The 22850-nt window shown below is 47.9% G+C and overlaps 2 protein-coding genes across 8 annotated transcripts in view; one reads left to right on the forward strand and one right to left on the reverse strand.

Moving 5' to 3' along the window:
- The window catches only part of ABCG5 (ATP binding cassette subfamily G member 5), a 41350-nt gene extending 38054 nt beyond the window's left edge, over positions 1-3296 (reverse strand). For 3 of the 4 annotated variants that reach the window (XR_014315991.1, XR_014315992.1, XM_082746948.1), the window contains exons 1-2: positions 3023-3296; positions 2272-2393 (exon numbers count right to left, since the gene is read on the reverse strand). Coding sequence is in view for 1 of the 4 variants with exons in the window: in XM_082746948.1 (XP_082603074.1) it covers positions 2272-2393; positions 3023-3168 (268 nt within the window). In the remaining 3 variants the exon portion in view is untranslated. The remainder of the gene's footprint in view (positions 1-2271; positions 2394-3022) is intronic. The other variant, XR_014315993.1, reaches the window with a different exon arrangement.
- Positions 3297-3343: 47 nt separating this feature from the next.
- ABCG8 (ATP binding cassette subfamily G member 8) lies at positions 3344-21936 on the forward strand. Of its 4 annotated transcripts, none has more exons than XM_082746944.1 (13): positions 3426-3626; positions 8043-8147; positions 9599-9749; positions 13220-13458; positions 14197-14329; positions 14425-14694; positions 17155-17317; positions 17427-17510; positions 18382-18581; positions 19024-19100; positions 19847-20114; positions 21066-21193; positions 21276-21936. In XM_082746944.1, exons 1-13 carry the CDS (start codon positions 3564-3566, stop codon positions 21411-21413), a joined length of 2019 nt encoding a protein of 672 aa, XP_082603070.1. In that variant the 5' UTR covers positions 3426-3563; the 3' UTR covers positions 21414-21936. The 4 variants fall into 4 exon arrangements, with proteins under 4 accessions (XP_082603073.1, XP_082603070.1, XP_082603071.1 ...); XM_082746945.1 differs by having other exon boundaries at positions 8046-8147; XM_082746946.1 differs by lacking the exon at positions 3426-3626 and having other exon boundaries at positions 8130-8222.
- Positions 21937-22850: the final 914 nt, after the last annotated feature.

Genomic DNA, 22850 nt, shown 5'->3' on the forward strand with positions numbered 1-22850 from the left:
AAATATAGTTACCCTCCCCTGGAGTGTTGGGTGACCCTAGGCAGACTTGCATTGCACCATTTTGTCAGGTACCCAAGTCTTTTACCTCACTGATAAAAATTTCAGAAATAGTCTTGTATTAGGTAGGACACCAATGAAATCATCATTTTGTGAAACACTAACAGTAATTCATAGAATTGATTTGTTCACTCAGTGATTCAACAAATATTTACCAAGTACCTTCTATGTGGCCAGCCCTGTTCTAGCTGTTGAGACTACACCAGGGAAAAAAAACAAAAACAACAAAAAAAACAAAGACAAAGCTCCCCCACCACTGGGGGAACTTACAGTCTACTATGAGTCCATGGTCAGTATCCAAAATGATAGATGTTGTCATAAAGCCATGATTAGGCATCATCAGAATCCAGCCCAAGAGCTCCCAGATCAAGACCTCTAACCCACTGTCCTAAGATGTGCATAAAGCATGACACTGGCTTGTGGGACACCATTCTGAGAAAGTGAGTTCATTCTTTGTTGTGTGCAATAATACCATCCTAATCCTACAGAAGGCAACAAACAAATCACAGGAATAACTCAGCTTTTCTCCTTCTTAAAGGAAAATTAGAATGGCCCTGGATATTATGGTACATATATATATTAGAAATGGTTTGGGGGCACCTGGGTGGCTCAGTCAGTTAAATGTCCAACTTGTGGTTTTGGCTCAAATCACGATCTCAGGGTCATTGAGACTGAGGGCCATGTTGGGCTCCAAGCTCAGCAGGAAGTCTGCTTGAGATTCTCTCCCTCTGCCCTTCTCCCACCCCCAATAAAAATTGAAAAAAAAAAAAAAAGAAAAAAGAAAAACTAGAAATAGGAACAGAAAATCTCAGCAAAGTATAACAGTTTTAGTCAAAGAATTCCTTCTCATTTAATCTTAATGTTACTACTGTCACCCAGTTTTCACCTGCTATAGCAGGGGAAAGGCTAGGGATTTAACTCTCCAGGTCAAACGAGGCTGTCCATGCTTGACTTTTGTCACAGACTTGTGTTACACACTGATAGTCAAGAGAATAATGCAAGTGGGTAATGCCAGTAAATGTCAACAATATCAGTGCAAGCAAGAACTCAATCAGAAAGCACCTCTGAAGCCAATTTGTAAGAATCTTTCATCCTTAAATTGTGCAGGATAACTTACAGCAGTGGACCCAGTGGTGTCCACACAGAGCCTCTCATCAGACTCAATGCACCCATCCTCCAGGTGCTGAGGATTCACAGCTGTGACGCCTATGGAGCACTGCCCTCTGACACAAAGGGCTTCCTCTCTGGAGGCTAGACCCTCCTAGGACAATAACTGGCTGATACAGTGACACAAAGACAAACTGTAATTCAGTCTCAAGTGTAGATATCCCAGGAAAAGAGGAGAAGATGGGAAATGGGCACACAGATGGCCTCGTGGAGTCTGTAATATTTAGTTCCTTAAAAACAAAAAGGATCTGAAAAATAAATAAAAAACAAACAAAAACCAAAAGGATCTGAAGCAATTATGGTGTAATGTTAAGATCTGACAAAGCCTTACAGGGTATTTTAACTAAGTTGATGTATATTTTTTTTAAGATTTTTTATTTATTTGAGAGCAAGAGTGAGAGAGCACAAACAGGATGAGGGGCAGAGGGAGAAGCAGGCTCTCCACTGAGCAGAGAGCCGGATTCGGGACTCCATCCCAAGACCCTGGGATCATGACCTGAGCTGGTCAGACACTTAACCAACTGAGCCACCCAGGTACCCCTAAGTTGAATTCAAATAAAAAATTTTTTAAAAGATTTGATAAAACCGGGTATTATTATATAAACATTCTTTATATTATTTCCTATTCTTGCTTATTGGAAATACATCGTAATTTTTTTTTAAATAATGAATACAGAACTAAATGGGCATGCAACCTTGTGGCTTGCTTAATTCCTTATCCTACCTCTTGGCAGGGTAGAGATCAGGGGAATTGTGTTTACTGAGCACCCTACGTGCCAGGCACCAAGCTGAGTACTTTCTATACTGAAATAGGAATTATCTGACATGTTAGGCAGGATTTTATTCTTTTCCAAGGATCTCTCTAAAGGCTTCACATTAGTTCCAGATTCTATTCAGGAAGACATGTCATTTGGTTTCATTCTAATATCAAACTTCTAACTTTCTTGCCACAACTTAAACTTATTTCCTTAATGTTCAAAGCAAGCGAAAGCCTTTTCTGAATGCTCCTTGAGGATGTAAATTTAAAGAACTCTTTCCCAAGCTTACCTGAGCTCCCTAAGATGCACAGGATCTCCCCACTCTCGACGTACAAGGAGACATCTTTGAGGATCTGCCTGTCCCACCGCTGCCGGCAAGATGTGAAGTCCCACCAGGGCCCAGCTTGGTGGCTTTAAAGGGAAGAGAGTGTGGGGCTCCAGAAGGGACCCGACCCTTGTCCCTCCAGCACTGATCCTCGCTGTCTCTGGACAGGTTCCTAAATATGGTTGGGGCTCAGCGTCCTTCTCTGCAGACACTGGCAGGTAGCGACCAAGAAATATCATCTATGTAAAGCCCCTGTCCAGGAGCTGCTCTGAATGCCAGCTCTCTGGCAGTGTGGGAGATAAAATATACAGGACATGGTTTATTCCTTCAGTTGACCACGCATTCCTTCGCCAGGCTTCACTACACTCTGGGCTACCCCAAGCCCTCTCCATCCCCATGGCGCAGCTGTACACAGAGAACACAACAGGAAGGGATTAAGGGGCACAAGGCAGAGCACAGCTGCCTCACTAGCATAGCTTCCAGGACTTCCCATGGGCAAGAGAAGGACCGTTTGCCACTGCTCCTCATTTACTACTGGCAGCCCTTTCCCTCCATTCTCTCCACCCTGATCCACTAAGGAGGGAGCCCAGAGCCTCCACACATTGCCCTCATTAGTGAAAAAAGCCAGCAGAGACCCACCTACCTCGGATCACCACCACAACTCAAACAAAGCCCAGCTTCAAACTCCTAGTAGGCTAAAGAAGCATGGACTTACCTGACATGGTAGGAGACATGGAGAATGCCCAGGCTGTGTCGAGGCTTTGAAGCAACTATGGGAACCTCCTCTGGGGAGTTCTGGGGGTCTCTGTTTACTTGGGTCCCCAAGGACCCCATAGGGGTCAAAGATGGAAATTCATTCATGGCCAAGAAACATCAGAAACAGGTAAATTTTGGGGTGGCCTGACTCTCCCCAGAGAAGCCTCAGTAAAGGAGCCAGGAACACACTGCCCCGCCTGCTCCTCACCGTGCTCTGGTATCCCTCCCCAGACCTTTCCAACAGCGGGACTGGAGTTTGGCCACGGATGCCATTATCTGATGTACCTTTACCCAGAGTGTGTGTGCTATCTTGGCAGTGGGCAGAACACACAGCCTGTGTTTGTAGGAGGGCCAGCCTGGGAGGAGTGCTAGGAGAGAGGCGTACTGAACCAAGGCCAGAGACTACCCAGCCCTGAGAAAGACAATACACTGGTGCTGTCCGGTAGCCACTGAGGTGGAAAGGAAGCTGCAGCAGAGGGGCACAGACACCACGGGGCCCCATGGCTGAGAAGGCCTCAGAGAAGAGAGGACTGTGGAACAGGGCTGCTCCCCAGGATGCTTCTGTGAGTGATGGGCAGTCACCTCAGTCATGGGGGGCGGGAGCAAATGGGACCTTTCTTTCCTCCCTCAGGAACTTTGTTTTAACTCGACCAGGACCACAAGGAGAGGGAGAACATGGCAGCAGGACTCTATTTCCTGGGCATCAAAGGGCTGAGGGGAAGGGATTTAGGGGATGGGTAGGGGGCCTCTGAGGTCACTTCCTACATGAAGAAACGCTCCTACAAGGAAATGATGTTCCTGTTTGTGACTTGGGCTGATGTAGCTTTTTCTGAATGAGACTCCAAAGCAGAAATGTTTTCACACATACCAGGGACTCTGCAGTGTCTCCTTCATCTGTGTGTCTGTCAAGCTCAGAGTCCGCTGCTCTAAACTGCTGAGATAGGATGGCAGGTGACTTCTATGGGAACATGAGAATTTATGCACAAACATGGCTACAACAGGCAAACATAAGACCCCAGAGAGAGCTAGAAGGGACAGAGGGCAGCCAGGGGGACAAGAGGTTGGGGCACAAGTTCTCCACCCTTATCTTACATGAGAAATGTTTACTTGAGAAATGGCCTTTGGCTAAAATCAGGGTGTGGGTTGGATTTGAAGCAGGATGCTAAATTGGAAGATGGAAATAGAGCAGAGCCCACCCTCTATCTCCACCCCACCCCAGACCAGCTTGCTGTCTTTGCCTGCCATGGAGAGGAGGGAAAGACGAGAAGGTCTAAGGACTCCACACCCAACAGGGAAGGCCACAAGTCACCTAGTCTGGCCCTGAGTTGCTAGGATGTGACTTCTACCCAGCACGTTCCTAGTTCACTCTGCAGCCATGACAAACAGCCACTTCTGATGTGCAAACACAGCCGGTCCTTGCCAAGAAATGACTCCTAGGGCTGAGACTGCAGTGTTCATGGCCTGAATATGATATAAAGTCAGCGGTGGCTTTGGGGACGCTTTCTGCCGAAAAGGTCTGACAATTCGGCCACCACAGCATGGAATGCAAACAAATGCCCAAATCCAACATCCAGGAATGCCTACTGTTTCCAGTTTCCTTTTCTCCAATCCTCTTACTCAAGGTTCCAAGTGACAATCTACCCCCAACATTTAAGGCATCTGGAACAACAGAATGAGGGCTACATATCTTATGTCTAGAGGTTTTAAAATTATCAATCAAGCTAAGCACTTGAAAACAGTTTCTGTCTTCTGGACATACCTTCCTCACATCCTGAAAGATCAGGTGTAAATTCAGAAATTCTAGGAAATTGTGGAGCAGCAGTTATAATGTGCGGGCATAGGGGTGCCAGCTCCCAGCCCAAGCTACAGCCTGTTCCCCCTTCTCTGCCCAACCCTAGATCTACTCATGACTCACACACCCCTATGTGGTCATACCATCCTGCCTATCCACATTGCATTCACACTCCACAGACAACTGGCCCTCTGGCCTGGGGTGCCTGGAGTGGCAAGTGTCCTTGGCCCACAGACTCCTCAGTCCCTGGGCAGAAGCAGAGCCCAAGAGGGCCCCAGTCCTCAGGGCAAAGATATGTGAGATCTGGTCTGACCATTTTAGTAAAGGCCCAGGCTCACCCTCTCAACCAGGAATAAACCCTGCATGTTTCTACCAGGCATGGAGTCCTCAGGGCCATCACTACTCAAGGGCATGGATTCCTCAACTTAGAATAAGGAACTTGGGCTCTGTGCTCCCAGAGTTCCTTTCTAATCTATGCTTCTGACTCAGGAATTTGATCAGAAGTTAATACAAGGAGAAATTACAATGTAGCCCAGCAGGAGCCAAGCAGGTTACCTACAAATAAAACTGCTTTTGCTTTTTTTGGGTGTCACCTGTCAGAAATTCAAGTGATGTTCTGACAGTTATACTGATTAAGATGTCAGCTGAATAGATATTTAAGTATTTGAAAAATACAGAGGATTTGTCAAAACCTCAGGAAGAGTCTAATAAATCCTTCCTGGGGCCAAGGAAATATTTCAAAATGGAACAGAGGCTGCCCCCAACCCAGCAACGAATTCTTCCTCTGAAATTTTCCCTGCCTGTGCAGCTCCAGGAAGGTAGTCTCTAGATGGCTGGTGCAGAGCTGAACCTGCCTGGAATGCAGCACCTTTCTCAGCTGCCCTCAATCTCCCCCAAGAGAGATCTCCTTCTCCATCTTTGAGGTCACAGACCCTGGGCCCTCCTCCATCTCCACGGCCAGCTCCTGCCTTAGATGTACTGACAACTAAGAGGCAAGGTGGCAGAAGTATTCTGGAGTTCTACTTGCTCTCTCACTCTCACTTGGAAAACATGTTTTAAAATGTTTCAGACACATCAGAATATAGAATAATGAACCCTCACGTACGCACCACTAATTACCAAGAGCTCTGAGGCTCGCTCTCTTCGCCTTTCTCTGTAACCTCTCTCCTGCATTCTTCTCTGTTCCCCAGAGATCGCCCTTCTGCTAAATGAGGCATTCATCTTTCCCATTTTTTTCCTGTATAATTTAGGATCTTTATGGTAATAGTTCTAACATCAGACAAGATAAGTAGCTATGGTCTGTTGTTTCCATACTGCTGTCGAACTCTAGGGACTACTTACTCAGAGGCTGCTGCCATAGACTATCGCCTATACTGATTTCCCTCCTTTCTCTTGGGGCTGGAACATCCTTTCAGAGGACCTCTGACCTCCACTACTACAGCGAAGTCTGACAGAGACTTTTGGATGTTATTTTCACATAAGTCATAAGTCAGTTTATTTTCACACAAAGCACAGGTAGGCATTGTGTACACAGTGTAAAATATACCCTGAATGGATGCTTTAGGTCAGCTTGCCTCTATACCTAGCCTGTCATGCTCCATCCTAACCACCTGTCCCATTCATTAAAACCTAAGCTTCTTTGCATGGTGACAGATGGTGACTAGATATAGTGTAGTGACCATTTTGCAGTGTACACAAATTTGGAATTGTTGTGCTGTATACCTGAACTAATATAATGTTATATACCAATTTTACCTCAATTAAAAAGAAAAAAAGCTAAGCTTCTCAGAAACCATCTTTGTCACATCCAAACCCAAGACTGAAAAGAGTGATATGGGCTCCGAGTAAGTACTGGACGCTTGATTGAAGAACACGTCAGTATGAGAAGAGCAGCTCTTGGGAAAAAGATCGGAGTCAACTGGAACTTGTTAATAAATACGCTTTATCCTGCACTAAAAAAAGAAAGAAAAATGTTATGCATTTAAAAATAGAAAAATAGGGGCACCTGGGTGGCTTAGTGGGTTAAAGCCTCTGCTTTCTGCTCAGGTCATGATCTCAAGGTCTTGGGATCAAGCCCCGTATCGGGCTCTCTGCTCAGCAGGAAGCCTGCTTCCCTCTTTCTCTCTCTTCCTGCCTCTCTGCCTTCTTGTGATCTCTGTCAAATAAATAAATAAAATCTTTAAAAATAAAAAAATAAATAAAAATAGAAAAATAGAAACCTTTCGGGACGGCTGGGTGGTTCGGTTGGCTCGGATCATATTCCCAGGGTCCTGGGATTGAGTCCCGCATCAGGCTCCTTGCTCCGCGGGAAGCCTGCTTCTCCCTCTGCTTCTGCCTGCCATTCTGCCTGCCTGTGCTCTTTCTCTCTCACTCTAACAAATAAATAAATAAAATCTTAAAAAAAAAATAGAAACTTTTCTAGACAGGTTGTTCTTTTGGGGGACCTCAATGATTTAAATGATTGAACTGATAAAATAGAAGGAATTCAGATCTGCTGATGGCTAATACCAAAGATATCAGCTGATCCCATGAAACACTGATTTAACTGATATACAAATATAGGATCACTCCAACAACAGCAAGATGATGATGATGACCATGACAATGACAGGGACTTCTTCTGAAACCTCCCAACAGCATTCTGAATGGCTGTGTTGTGCTAAACTCATCATTAGAATAAAATGCAACTTTTCCAAGGATGGTGTCTTCCAAATATTGAGCATTAGCTTTTTGATATCTATTTCCTCTCACATGTCGGGTACATTGCATTCTGTTTGGCATTAGGAGATAATAAGCCAGACGCAGGAAAGAAAAATTTTAGGCCAGCCCCCAGCTCAGGTGCCCCCAGAGCACAGAAGCTCACAAAGCTCTCTCCAGTCCAGAGTCTGAGTCTTGTCCATCATAGGCTGCCTGGGTCCAGGCTCCACCAATCTTGAGACTGAGTTTTCTAGAGCCAGGAGCTGTGCTGGAGAGAAGTCCCAAAACACCCTCTGCAGGGAAGGACAAATTCGCACTCACGGATGCTCCTATTTTCTCATAGCCCTTGGGATCCACCTGCCCAAATGCATGTTTTCCAGTTCTCAATCTCAACCACACTAGTTGCTGCTCTCACCTCCTGGGTCTCCTCCGTTTTCTCTTAAGTGCTCAGCAGCTTTTGAAGGAACCCCTCACCTGTCATGTCTTCCAGCAGGGCCTCCAGGACAGCTTGTTCTCCTCCGAAAGTGACAACAGCCTATACTTCACCTACAGTGGCCAGTCCAACACCTTGGAGGTCCAAGATCTCAGCTACCAGGTAGAAGCACACCTGAGGAGAAGTGGGAGGAGTGGGCAGAGAAGGCCAAATGATCCTCCAAGTGAGAACTGAAGGGTGAGCCCATGCCGGCCATGTTAATGCCTCATATGTTGAGTGAATGTACAGGAACGCCCTCAACTACACATAACATAGCTGGAGGTTGATAGGCTAAGAGAACGAAACCTTTGTTAAAACATGAATTATGTGAGGAGCGCCTAGGTGGCTCAGTGGGTTGAAGCCTCTGCCTTTGGCTCAGGTCATGATCTCAGCGTCCTGGGATCGAGCCCCACATCGGGCTCTCTGCTCAGCGGGGAGCCTGCTTCCCCCTCTCTCTCTGCCTGCCTCTTTGCCTATGTGATCTCTGTCTGTCAAATAAATAAATAAAATCTTTAAAAAAAAAAAATAAATTATGTGAACTGTGGGGGAGAAAAAAACTTCAAACTTTTTTTAACTTCAGATTTTGGAATAATTTTAGACTTTACAAAAATAGTAAAGAAGGACCCCTGGGTGGCTCAGTGGGTTAAGCCTCTGCTTCCAGCTCAGGTCATGATCTCAGGGTCCTGGGATTGAGCCCCGCATCGGGCTTTCTTCTCAGTGGGGAGCCTGCTTCCCCCCTCTCTCTGCCTGCCTCTCTGACTACTTGTGATCTGCCTGTCAAATAAATAAATAAAATCTTTAAAAAATGGTAAAGAGTTTCCATATACCCTTTGCCCAACTTCCCCTAATATGTTAACATCTTGCATTACCCAGTGGAAAACAAACAAAACTAAGAAATTAACAATACCATGACACCATTCTACAGACTTCAGGTTTCACCACTTTACATTTTATTATTATTTGTTTGCAAAATATACTGTCCCTTGAACTAATAAGACATCCAGAATGCAAGGACTGCTGGCCTTTCAGAGGCTTTCAGTGTACCTCTGGTCAGATTCAAGCCTTCCATTTCCCAGACCCACCTGGCAGACCCCAGTTGGTCCAAATGGAACATGCAGGGGGATGCAATACTGAACCTCAGAGGTCCAACCCAGGCTTCCTGTAAATATATGTTAGAACAAGCTAATGAGGCACACCATAACCTTTCTCTGCTCTGCCACTCATTAGCTGTGTGAACTTGAAAGAGATTTACACAATGCCTTGTACATGGTAAACCCTTAATAAATCATTAATAAATTATTATCCTTAAGTGAAGACATCATTTTGCTTTATGTTGTATTTTCCTTTCTGTTCTGCTGTTGTACTTGCTTCCCATGTCTCAATTTCAGACTTGGAAATAGAAGCTTCAGGTTCTCAGCACAGGGTCTTGGCAGAGGCGCCAAACTCATGCTTGATAGAACCTGGGCATGGGCCCCTCAACCTGTTGTGTATCCTATATAGAGGTGAATAGAAGTGAAAGGTGAAACCCTCTGACCACTCAGCTCTCTGAGGAACCTTCCAATGTTTCCCCACAGGTCGATATGGACTCCCAGGTGCCCTGGTTTAAGAAGCTGGCTCAGTTCAAGATGCCTTGGACATCTCACAAGGATTCTTGTGATCTGGGCATCCAAAACCTGAGCTTCAAAGTGAGAAGTGGGCAGATGCTGGCCATCATAGGGAGCTCAGGTACCACTAAGGGCAAATAGTGAGGCAATGGGTTTGGTCTCTCCTGGAAAGCAGACCAGTCCCTCAGAAAGATGGATGCTCCTCACAGAACCCTTGCTGATGAGTAGAACAGCAGAGCAGAGTGGGTGAGAGCACAGGTTCTGGGTCAGACAAACCTGGATTCAAATCCCAGTTCCTCCATTTACTATCTCTCAGGCAGTTGCCATCATTATGAATCACAAATATGCCTCTTGAAGCGGTAGCCAGGGCCTGGTCCCTAGTTAACACCTATATTGAGACAAAGCAACAACCTTTCCAAGATCATCAGTCAGCTCCAGAATTCAATGTTCTTGTCAGGGGACTCCTCCACCACCAGGGACATTCACTCACTGTTGCCCTACGACCCGGTAGGCACAGCCCCTGCTGCAATTCCCACTTCTCAGAGAGGCTCTCTAAGTCTTAGTGTAGGCTTCAAACACTTGCAAAGATCCAGATTCTTGGAGTGCCTCAGAGTCACTTCCACAGGCTAAACAAACTTATACAATGCCAAAGGTGAATGGAGTCTTGGAGAACAAAGTTTACTCTCTCCAGTGTATTCTATCTTTCTTTCTCCTTACCAGTTTGGAAGCCTCTTTAAAGGAAGGTTTTTAAATTATCAGTATTTTCAGTCATCAATATCTCTAGAGTATCCTCCTGTCTCCCCTCAACACGTGCACACCTTCATTTGACAAATAGGCAGACTAAAGTCTAGAAAAGGTGAGTGATTCACCTAAGAACATATATCTCATGCAGAGTTGGAACTAGAACTTTGATCTTCTGATTCCCAGATCAGGGCATTTCTCTCTTACATGGTGTGAGAACATGTTATACCTTTTAATTAATCATTTCCAGAAGTAAAGATTACTGAACTTTTGAACATCTCCAAATTTTTAGTCTTCTGATAGGGAAATTCTATTTATTATCTAACCGAAGATCAAATAAGATAATGTGTGCCAATGCACTTTGTAACTTAAATAACACCCACAGGTCAAGTCCTGCCCACTTTTGGCCCTGCCTCTATAATTGATCTGAACAAGAAAACAAGAGACACTTCATAGGCCAATTTTATTTTGGTAACTCCTGGTAGTTTTTATGTCCTATATGCTTTTTCCTTCATGAACTGAGAATCTGGGGAATATGTGGGCCCTGTGGAGGCACTTCCACTAAGCCTCAGAGTCATCACAATTAATACTCACTACACTTGCCCTGAGAGCTGTTAGCATCCCTTAGGAAAGTGAAGTTCAGAGAAACTGAGTAGTCTCCAGGACTTCTGACTCTAGGCTCAATGTTATTTAGCTTCAAGTTTATTTGACTGAAATTATTTAAGTGATTTCTTAAGATTTATTTATTTGAGAGAGAGGGGAGGGGGGAGGAACCTCAAATAAACTCCCCACTGAGTGTGAAACCTGCTGCCAAGGGGCTCAATCTCAGGACCCTGAGAACATAACCTGAACCAAAAAATCAGACGAGATCGGGCGCGTTCAGGGTGGTATGGCCGTAGACCTGAACCAAAAAATCAATAGTTGGTTGCTTAACCAACTGAGCCACCCAGATCCCCCTAAATGATTTCTTAGAAAGATTTATCAATTATACATCCTGTGGTTCTTACTCCGCTTAAGAAATTAAGAATGAAACAAAGAATGGATGAATGCTCAACATAATTTATAATAAATAAAAACGTTGCTCCAGATACTTTGGCTGCTTCTGCAGAATCAGTAGTAGTAACAAATGTGTTTTCCAATGAATTAATGTATTTAATTGGAGACTCCTGCTATCTTATAAGGCCCTTGAATGCCTTTGGTGTTGTCTTCTGGTCTGCAGGTCTGCCCAGTTTCACTAGGCAATCTCCACTGGAAAGGCCACTCATACCTCTCATAAAATGTTTATGAAATGTGGTCTTTGAACTCCTGATTGGGAATCTCATTTTACCTATGAATGTTGACAAAGTCCCCAGCTATCTCTGATCCTGCATCTAATATCTGAGGCTGGATAGGGAGCAGGACCAGAGCACTCCACTCTGGTTTCTCTGAATATTTTACTCTACTTATGTTCTCAGGGACCTTGAATGAGGTGTAACTTGGAGGTGGCATGCAAGTCCCTTTCTACTGTGAGAACCTCTGGTCAGTAAGCGTAAGGATTAGTGGGGAGGCTTCTTGAGTTTTGTTTTTTTGCACTGGAGGCATGGGGCTTCTTGCAAGAAGCATGTGTGTATGGCAAGGAGATGTGGTTACATTTGTGTATTGGCTCTTCCCTGTTTGAAAACAAGTTGCAAAATTTGCTGAGGGGCACCTGGGTGGCTCAGTAGGTTGAGTGTCTGATTTTGGCTTGGGTCATGGTCCCAGGGTCCTGGGATGGAGCCCCATGTTGGGGTCCATGCTCAGCTTGTGCTCTCTCTCTCAAAAAAATAAAAACTTTTTTTTAAAATTGCTCTCTGAAAGAAACTGATAGTAAAGAAACCAAACCCTCATATGGGGGGAATGGGGCAGAGCGTCATCCCTAGCTGTCTGCAGTGTTCTCACAGCTACAGCCCAACTGGCATTCACAGCTTAAATGGCTGTCAAAGAGTCTCATCAAACGCTTCTGGAAACCTGATCCAATCAGACACTTCCCCAAATCAATAGCAATCACTGTCACTCAGAGGGGGATGGTGTTAACTTAGGGCAACAGATCACTTTTTCTAGAGAGTAAAAAGTACCACAGATTAAAACAGGAGAAAGACAAATATAGAGAAATACACATGTATACTGTGGTTTAGTTTTAAAATCATGTCCACATCTATTATTCCTCTATTTTTTTCCTCCTTATTTCTGAAAGTAAGTTCCAGTTTTGCATTTTTAAAAAACACCCTATTTGTGAGGTCAAGACCCATGCTGGGTTCCTCTCTCAGCTGAGAGTCTGCTTGAGATTCCCTCCCTCTCCCCCTGCCCTCCAGCCCACACCTTCTCTCCCTCTAAAATAAACAAATATTTTTTTAAAACACCCTATTAATTCTCCAAAATTAGTCTTTCCCACAAAGCCAGCTTCTGAGCCAAAGGTTGCTGGCACTTTTACCACCCAAGAATGGCTAAGCTTCATGGGGCAATTAACACTAGTACTACTTGATAAAGAAATGGGCTTATTAGAGGTGGAAAGAGGCATCTACTTCAGACGCAGCCAGGGCCAGGACTCCAGCCCTCTCCTGCCATGCAGCCCCTGGCTAAATGGCTTGAACCCCCAGCGTCCATGTGCCTCCAGCGCCTCAACGGTATCAAATTGGCTGCAGGTGAGAGGCCTGGAGCTCCAGGTGTTGGGACTGCCCCATTCGGGTCCGAAAGCTGTGCCACTTTCCCTGGGGGCTGGTCACTGCTGCAAGGACAGAGCAGTCCAGGGTGGCTGGAGAGTGTGTGGGCTGCCGTGGCTTCCAGGTTGGCCCCCACACCTCTGCTCTCAGAATGTCTATGGTGGCTTCACAGGCTGTGGGAGAGCCTCTTTGCTGGACGTGATCACCGGGAGGGACCACGGCGGCAAAATTAAGTCAGGCCAAATCTGGATCAATGGGCAGCCCAGCACGCCTCAGCTGGTGAGGAAGCATGTGGCCCACGTGCGCCAGCACGACCAGCTGCTCCCTAACCTAACCGTCCGTGAGACCCTGGCTTTTGTTGCCCAGCTACGCCTGCCCAGAACCTTCTCCCAGGCTCAGCGCGACGAAAGGGTAACTACCTGATCCTGGTGACCCCAAGTAATCATGACATCCTTCCCCTCTCCCACTCTCCCTCCCTGCCTCAGGGCCCAGCTCCAGGTCGACTTCGAGCCTCCCAGCTCACCATCCTTCCAACCGTTCGCTCAGCCTGGCCCTCAGGCTACCTTTAAACCCCCACAACCCTCTGTTAGCCGCCCGGGCCCTGGCCAGTTCCCTCCATGGCACAGGGAAGAATGTGTGAGGCGTCTCAATCTACCTGTTCTCCTGTCTTCCGGGTGGGCAGGGAGCCCAGCTGTCCTGTCCCCAGGGCGCGCCCACATTTCCAACATGGCGCCACGGCCTGCACGTGGGATCCTCTCAGGGCAAGCGGAAAGAATGTGGGAACAAACACAGCGTGGGCCAGTGAAGGCTGGCGCACAAACCCATTCAGAAGGGCAGGCGCTTTGCGCTGGGGGACAACACCCACGTGGCCCCGAGCCAGGCGCACCGCGGGGCGTCTAAAAGCCAGCCATTCGGGGCGCCTGGGTGGCTCAGGTGGTTAAGCCGCTGCCTTCGGCTCAGGTCATGATCTCAGGGTCCTGGGATCGAGTCCCACATCGGGCTCTCTGCTCAGCAGGGGGCCTGCTTCCCTTCCCCTCTCTGTGATCTCTTCCCTTCCTCTCTCCTACTGTGATCTCTCTCTGTCAAATAAATAAAATCTTTAAAAAAAAATAAAATAAAATAAAAATAAAAGCCAGCCATTCTCCGCAGGTGGACGACGTGATCGCCGAGCTGCGCCTGCGCCAGTGCGCCAACACGCGTGTGGGCAACGCGTACGTGAGGGGCGTGTCGGGCGGCGAGCGGCGCAGAGTCAGCATCGGGGTGCAGCTGCTGTGGAATCCAGGTGAGCGCGCGAGGTGGGGCCGCGGCGCTCACCGGGCTCCGGCCCGGCCAGCCGGAGTCCCACTGGCTCACGAGGCCCCTCTCTCCGCTGGAAAGGAATCCTCATCCTGGATGAGCCCACCTCCGGGCTCGACAGCTTCACGGCCCACAACCTGGTGAAAACCCTGTCCCGGCTGGCCAAAGGCAACCGGTTGGTGCTCATCTCCCTCCACCAGCCTCGGTCGGACATCTTCAGGCTGTTTGATTTGGTCCTCCTGATGACGTCCGGCAGCACCATCTACTTCGGGGCAGCCCAGCACATGGTGCAATACTTCACAGCCATCGGCCACCCCTGTCCTCGCTACAGCAACCCTGCCGACTTCTACGGTGAGTTGCCGGGCAGCGCCTCCGCCCACCGAACCCCGCCAGGGTCTGGTGGAGAGATTCCGGGAGGGAAGCTCAGAGGCTTCGGGGGAGCAGGGCCTAGGAGGGGGGCGGGCACAGCGGCTATAGAACGTGTGTCCCTTTGCCAGGTATCAAATGCTAGAAACAAAAGGCCCAAATAAAGCAGATTTCTCCTCGGGCGCCTGGGTGGCTCAGTGGGTTAAGCCGCTGCCTTCGGCTCAGGTCATGACCTCAGGGTCCTGGGATCGAGTCCCGCATCGGGCTCTCTGCTCAGCGGGGAGCCTGCTTCCTCCTCCTCCTCCTCTCTCTCTCTCTCTCTCTCTCTGCCTGCCTCTCTGCCTACTTGTAATCTCTCTCTGTCAAATAAAAATAAATAAAATCTTAAAAAAAAAAAAAAAAAAAAGGCAGATTTCTCCTGCGCACAATGGATAAGAAGCCTAGGAGAATTCTAGGAGAATTCCAGTGGCTGGAGGAGATAGAATCCAGGAAGGTTTGGACCAGTTTCTAGAATTGTGGTCTTTATTCAGACTCTGTAGGGAAACTTAGGGTTCCCAAGGTCAGGAGGCCACCAGGAAATCTTAAAGCCGTGCCCTGGTGCCCTCACAGAGGCAGAGAGCCTGAAGGCACTGGGTGGGAGAGAGGGGCCCAGGGAACAGGAGCTCAGAGCCATTTGGAGGTCCTGGTCAGTGAATCTCTGGGTAGGAAAATTGTTGGGTCAACCCAGAGAGGCCTTTCTGCCTGGGGTTCTGAGCTCTCAGCATAGGGTAAGCCAATTCCTTCATTCCTGGGGAGGCAGTTGTCTTTATAGGTGCCTGACCTGAAAGCAGATGCCTGGATCCTGAATGCTGAGGAGTGTCATGGAGTGTCATGGCTGCTGGCCAGGCCACACAGCTTCACCAGCATTGGGGGAGACGGGAGCTGTGGCTTGTCTAATTTGTCACCTGGAGCTCCTGGCTTCCTCCCAAGATACTCCAGTGTGGCAAGGGCGTCACCAATAACCATGACAACAGGGACCATGTCCTTAAGGGTAGACACTGGTCCCAAAGGCACCAAGCTCCAGAAGGTTTCCCTTGGACTCTCACAGCCCTGCCAGGGTCATCTCCGTCCTTACAAATGAGAAGATCAAAGCCTGAAAAGTTAAACCCCTTGCAGAGAACTTGTAAGGTGCAAAATTGGGACTCATAGCCAGTGTATCTGGCCTCCCATCCTAACTCCTGGCCCTTGGCCCACATCCTCCTCCCAGCATCCAACATCCATCCCCCCACCCCCCAGGAGGACAGGCCACTCTCTCCAGCCTGCAGCCCGTGTGCACTCACACTGTGTGAACTCACAGGGCACCTGTCATCCTGGCCAAAGGGAGCAATGTGCAGTAACCCCAGAGAGGGGTTACTAGAAGCCAAATGTCCACAACAGACCTGAAAAAAACCTTTTTCTTTATACTGTTATCATTTGGGGAGGGGGGGCTCTTGCCTACCACCTACCAATCTGGGGTACAGGGCCTGGTAGTACCCAGAGAGTCTGGTGTTCTGAGCTACAGGCCTACACACTAAGGAGAATATTGCATTTTACAAGACTCCTCCTAGACATTATCCTGCCCTAGGACATGTCATGAAAATGGCAGGAAGGAAGAGACAGAGGTTAAGAGGGGGAATAGTGGGAGGTGAGCCACACTCCGGCCTGGAGTAAAACTGGGCTCAGGAGGGCCCTGGTTATGTTTGGGTGGTGTGCCTTTCTGACATACAGGAGCCCCATGAGAGTAGAGCTGTGGCTGGGGTTCCCAGATGCTCCCCAGAAATAGTACGGAGGTGGGTGTTGAGCAGCCTTCAGAGCAGCAACAGCTCTACTTAGAATTGTCCAGACTTGGACACCCTCTGGCCAAAACACTCTTCCCTTTTAGACAGCTTGCTGATGGAGCCAAATTACTAATTTACAGTGAGAACTAGAACTTCCTGGTTCCCAGAGTGCCCAACTGTCTCATGGCCAGCCCACCTTCTCCCCATGGGCAGGAACACCGGGGAGGCTGAGTCCTCATCTCAAGTTTCTTAAATGGCTGGAGTTGGAGCCAGGACATAATTGTGCCATGACCTTTGGCTCCAAAGGTCCAGTGCTTTCCGTTCTTTTCTAGGGATGTCTCCATAATGAGCCTGGGTGTTGGGATGGGGGCCAGGGCCCACAGGGCCTCTGGTGTTACCTTTCCCCTGCAACAGGCTTTCCCCTGAATTGGATGTGGCCAGGCCCAGCAGGGTGGGAGGCCACCCTGGGTGCCTCTGTGCCTCTCTCTGCTCTGCTTATCACTTCATGGTCCACTCTCAGAGAGTGGAGAGCATGTCCTGGAGCCCCCAAGGGCTGACCAGCATTGTGAACTGGCCTTGCGTCAAGCTCCTCACCTGTGAACAGGTACAGAGACCCAGCCACCCATGGCCCCGCATCCTCTCCTTACAGTGGACTTGACTAGCATCGACAGGCAAAGCAGAGAGCAGGAAGTGGCCACCAGAGAGAAGGCTCAGTCCCTTGCGGCCTTGTTTCGAGAAAAAGTTCGTGGCTTTGATGACTTTCTGTGGAGAGCCGAGGCAAGGGAGCTGGGTGAGGGCACTTGCCCAGAGAGGTAAGGCAAGCCAGGGTGGCTCTGGGTGGAGCTATATAAGCTATATAAGGTGGCTCCTTATAGAAGGCAGTCACGCCCTCACCCCATGTCACACCCTTCTTCTTGACAGCCGGGCCCTCCCCCAGGACACCGACCAGCCCCCAACTCCCATTGAGCTGCCTGGCTCTATGCAGCAGTTCACCGTGCTGATCCGGTAATTATCTGCCATTTCACTCCACTACCACCAACCCTGTCCCACAAGCCCTTTCTATCTAAAGTGAATTTGGAGGAAAAAGCAACAGGTAGCATCATTTTTAAAAACCACTGTCACCAAGACCACCACTAATGCTCTTTGCAACTTTTATTCTTTAAGCAAAATTAAAATGTCCTTACTGGCCAGATGATTGGAGAAATTTCATAGGATTGTGGTGAAAAATTCAGACAATACAGGAGAAACTCAAGTGGAAAGGAAAGGTTACTGTCACATCAGCCCTCAGAAAAAACTAGACCCACATGTTTGGTGTGTTTCTTTCCAGATACTCCCGTGCATGCAGCATTTTAATACGTAGATGTGATCATACTTTGCATACTGTTCTGTAACCATTTTTTTTGTTTTTGGCCTCATATTGAATAGGTGTCTACCTTTCATCTGACTAGGTCTTCTTCAGCATTCCAATATTCGCATTCCATAATATAATTCACTTCCCCGCTAAGAACATAGTCATGTTCCTTTTTTTTTTTTTTTTTAGGCTTTTGCTATGACAAGTAATGCTGTGACAACAATCCTTGTACATATCTCTTTACACACCTGATTGGTTATTTCCATAAGATAATGTCTTTAAGTAAAATTGCACAGTTGATACGTTGATAGTAAGTTGATAGTTGATAAAGTAAATTATTGTGTACCTAGTGTGAGACAGATGCTTTCACCAATGATCTCATTTGAGTCTCACAGTCCTTGTGAGGGGGTAGTGCTATTCCCATTCTACAGATGAGAAAAGAGAGACTTACAGAGATTAAATGACATTGCCAGTGTGACAGGGCTGGTATATATTGTTCCCTTGGCACCTCTTTTGTCTTCTAAGTCGTCAGATTTTCAACGACTTCCGAGACCTGCCAACTCTCCTCATCCATGGAGCAGAGGCCTGCCTGATGTCCCTGGTCATTGGGTTCCTCTATTATGGCCACGGGGCCATCAAGCTCTCCTTCATGGACACAGCTGCCCTCTTGTTCATGATTGGAGCTCTCATCCCTTTCAACGTGGTCCTGGATGTTATTGCCAAATGTGAGTGTTGCTTGCTCTCTTGTGACCCACACCTGAAAGAGCCAGAAGACACGGTGTTGTTCATTCCTCTGAGCTGGTCCAAAGCCAGCCTATATTCCTCCACACTCCTGGGGAGAATGGGTTTGCTGAACAGTTTCACCATGATTGCAAAACAAAAGGTGATGATTGTTTTTAATGTTCACACATTAATATTAGTATGCAAATGAAAGCAGATTATCCAGGAGTCTTAGGCATTCCTATTATAGCAGGAATTACTCTTGACAGCAATGCACAAGTCACAGAATTACAAACATCTAAATTAGGATGGTTTAACTCTGCCTGCTTTTTAAAAATAGAAGACATTTAGTCAATGTGACTATTTATAATTATACTAAGAGAGATTCAAAAACAGAAACACTGAAAATTAATGTCACTTTCATTCTCCTTTTCTACCCCTTTTTAGGTCATTCAGAGAGGGCAATGCTTTACTATGAACTGGAAGATGGTCTCTACACTCCTGGTCCCTATTTCTTTACTAAGGTGACTGGTCAGGGCTGAGAGCAAGTGACCAGGTTGGGGGCGGGGTCTGAGAAAGCTACATTGCATTGTACAAAAACTCCAGAGAAGTATTTTGCTGAACTAGAGGGCTGTGCCTCATCTGGGGTTAAAGATGTCACATTTGCTAGGGGACTTTCAGAGGCATGTTGTTTTTAAAACATTTACCAGAAGACCAGTACTGTGGGACTAGGAATGACACTTTTCTGGTCAGCAGAAACCTTAGGGGAAAAAAGGGTGGGGGGTGGGGGAGGAAGGAAGGAGAAAAAGAGAGAAAAAAAGAGAAAAAGAAACTACCAGCATACTTCACCTCTCTGATTTCACAACATCTCCAGGAAGCCGACTGGCTGTTACTATACTTATTTCCAGGAAGTGGAGGCTCAGAGAAGTTATGCAGTCTCAAAGCCCCATAGCTGTTAGGTCTGGGCAGGCAGGGTGGGGACTTGAAACAGAACAGATGCCTGACTGCCATTTGTCACCAGGCCACATGGCCTCCCTGGGGGAAACTGCTCTGAAGTGTCCCAGATGGCAAACATGGCATCTGCAGAGGGAAACCAGCAGGGAATTCACATTTCAGGGTCCCACACCCGCACCCATGGGCCCTCCTGCTACCGCCTGATGGTCAGTGGGAGGGGAGGTTGGCATCATTGAGGGTTATTATCTTTAAACGTTTAAAAACAATGACAGTGAAGGCACCAGCTGCACACCCTCGCAAGGGCTACTCTTTGCAGATTCTAGGGGAGCTTCCGGAGCATTGCGTCTACATCATCATTTATGCAATACCCACCTACTGGCTGGCCAACCTGCACCCGAGCCTCGAGCCCTTTCTGCTACACTTCCTGCTTGTGTGGCTGGTGGTCTTCTGCTGTAGGATCATGGCGCTGGGTGCCGCCGCCCTGCTCCCCACATTCCATACATCCTCCTTCTTTGGCAACGCTCTCTACAACTCCTTCTACCTCACTGGGGGCTTCATGATAAGCTTGGACAATCTGTGGACAGGTAAGACCTGCTCCCCTCTTTTGCCCAAGCTTTTTGAGGCCTTCTAGGTCTGGATGAAGCCTGCTTTCACCTGGGGATGAGAACTCACCATTTAGAGCCAAGTGGAGCCTGGTTTTTCTGGGAGCCAACTGTCCTGCTTGTCAAAGAATGACTCCATGAGAGGGTGCAGATGGCACCTTCTATCCCCCAGCTGATACCTGGAGGTCACCCCTGATTCTCTCTCACTCTCCACATTCTCTAGTGAGTCAGATCAGTTCTGCCTCTCACATCTTTCTGAAATGTCCACTTGCCTGATCCCCCAGGCTGGCCTTATTGTCGGGTCTCAGACCACCACAGTGGTCCCTGTGACCCTGGTCCTTCTGTGTCCCTCTTGACCCTCTCCCATGCAGAGGGCACTTTGTAAGGTTCAAATCCATATCACTGCTCTTCTCAGGCCCTCTGGGGGGCTAGCTCCCTGTTGCCCCCACCTTGCTCTTCTGAAGTCCCCAGCACACTTCATGCACTCACATCTGAGCATGTGTGGCTCTTCTCTGTAGGGCACTGTCTGCCCCTGCCCACATCTCCATGGCTGCTCTCTTCTCCAGACCAGCCAGGCTGGGCTTGTTCCTTCCTCTCGCTCCTGGCTCAGTGCATCATGGCATCAGGGCATGGACTCAAGATTCTCAGCTCTGCCTCCATGAAGCTGAGCCCATGCTGGGACACCTCATAAATGACTCTTTGAAATTGTTACTTATCCAACTTGTGGGGACGCACCCTCAGCTACGTGGCCCCCTCCACCCCACCCCATGTCCCAAGCTGTCACTCTGGCCCTTTCGGCCTCTCCCCGCCCTCCTTCCAACTCAGGGACCTTGCTTTCCTTGGGGCAGAGCCTCCAGAGCCCTGTGTTCATGAGTCCTTCCCAGGGAGCACATGGCCAGCCTGTGTGAGTAACATAGCTCTCACTGTCTTCAGTGCCTGCTTGGATTTCCAAAGTCTCCTTTCTCCGCTGGTGTTTTGAAGGCCTGATGCAGATTCAGTTCAAAGGGCACACTTACCACTTGGGGGTCGGCAACTTTACCATCCCTATCCCAGGAGACCTAGTAAGTAGCTAAGGCCTTTGAAAAATAGATAACACCCGTCGGAATGTTTTCTCAGGGAGCTCACTGATGTCTGTGTCCCCAGATCCTCAGTTCCATGGGCCTGAACTCACACCCGCTCTACGCCATCTACCTCATCCTCATTGGCATTGGTGGTGCCTTCATGATCCTGTACTACGTGGCCCTAAGGTTCATCAAACAGAAATCAGATCAAGACTGGTGATTCATGTCCAGGCTTCTGCCTCTTGGTGGGGACTAGAGAAGACCCTTCAACTGCACTCCTTGCCTTCCTCCCAAGGAGCCCCATGGGGCACCAGGAGGACCACACAGCAAGCTCAGCTACACTGGCCCTCAGCATTGCAGTGGCACAGGTCGGCCACAGGATGGCAGTAGAATAAAGACAGTAGAAAGGGATTGCAGATCAATGGCCAGAGCTTGCAGTGCCTGGGAAAGTGAAAACTGAACCTGGGGACACCTACAGTGTTGCTAATTTATTTCCTTTTCATATATATTTATATAGGCGACTCAGTGCAGGATGGGAGCAAGTTAGGTATGAATGGAATAGGCTATGCAAGAACTGGATCCAGAGGAAACAATATTGCCTAGCGAAATGTTTGACCTCAACTTCTGGGACCCCCGAACTCTGTGTTAAGTCACTCTCAGTACAGAAAATGATCTGAGACATCCTTTCTTTTGGTGTGTCATGGGTTCCAAAAGCCAAACAGAACAAGTAAAAATTTATTGAACATCTACTGTATACCAGGTATAGCTCAAAATGCTTTATTTATGTGGATCAGAGTATACAATTCTCAACCCTTTGAGGTGGGTGGTATCCCATTTCATAGACGAGGAAACAGGTAAAAATTCAGTTTGCTAATAAGTAAGGTTACATTGGTACCATGTGGTGGAATCACATGTGGGGGGTCAGAAAGCTTTGGAAGCCTTAGGAGTTGGAGGGCAAAAGGTAAGTGCTGAGCCAGTGCATGGCTTGGAATTCTAGGAAGCGTCCAGAAGATGAAGATTGTTGTTGAGGCTGTGCCAGCTCAGCCAGGCCTCCTAGACTTGCATCCCACTGGCCCTGACTGGGCCTTGAACCTTTCACAATGGCCAGGGTATGGGTTAGATCACACCCAATATCGTGCTTCATTGCATGAGCACTGAGGACCATCTGACCCAAAACTGGTACGCAGAGGGGAGCCAGTTGCTCCCAGAGGGAACCCCAGAGTCTGGGGCCAAAAAAGGAGGAAGCTGTGTATTTGGGGGGCAAACAGTAAATGATCACCCCAGGTTCCCTAAACTCTTAACTGTTACTGTCCCAGACAGGCAGCGTGGGCCTTACCTGGAAGCTGGTTAGACAGGCAGAATCTCACACTCCACCCAGACCAGCTGAATCTGAGTCTGCATTTTTAAAAGATCTGCAGGTAATCTGTGTACCTGAGTTTGAGAAGTAGCACTTCAGCACACTGCCCTTTTACAGTGCACCAGCAAACTCAGGGTACTTACACTGTGACCTTACACCATGGTGTATTACAACACTGTTACATTGCCACCATCCAAGGGGCAGGCCCAGTTCAAGATGCACTGATTGTTCTGGCGAGGTCCTTCACAGCAAAAGGAGCAAGCAGATCAGGTTGGCAGTTCTCTTTGGTCTCCTTCAGTT

This window comes from Mustela nivalis (assembly GCF_964662115.1).
Source record: "Mustela nivalis genome assembly, chromosome: 8".
Taxonomy (NCBI): domain Eukaryota; kingdom Metazoa; phylum Chordata; class Mammalia; order Carnivora; family Mustelidae; genus Mustela; species Mustela nivalis.

What these genes read in the sequence shown, in the direction of transcription:
- ABCG8 (XM_082746944.1), top strand. Translation starts at nt 3,564, where the DNA reads ATGGCTGAGAAGGCCTCAGAGAAGAGAGGACTGTGGAACAGGGCTGCT. An exon ending in TCCAAGATCTCAGCTACCAG is followed by an intron (nt 8,148 to 9,598) that starts GTAGAAGCACAC and finishes GTTTCCCCACAG; the next exon opens with GTCGATATGGACTCCCAGGT. An exon ending in CAACCCTGCCGACTTCTACG is followed by an intron (nt 14,695 to 17,154) that starts GTGAGTTGCCGG and finishes CTCTCCTTACAG; the next exon opens with TGGACTTGACTAGCATCGAC.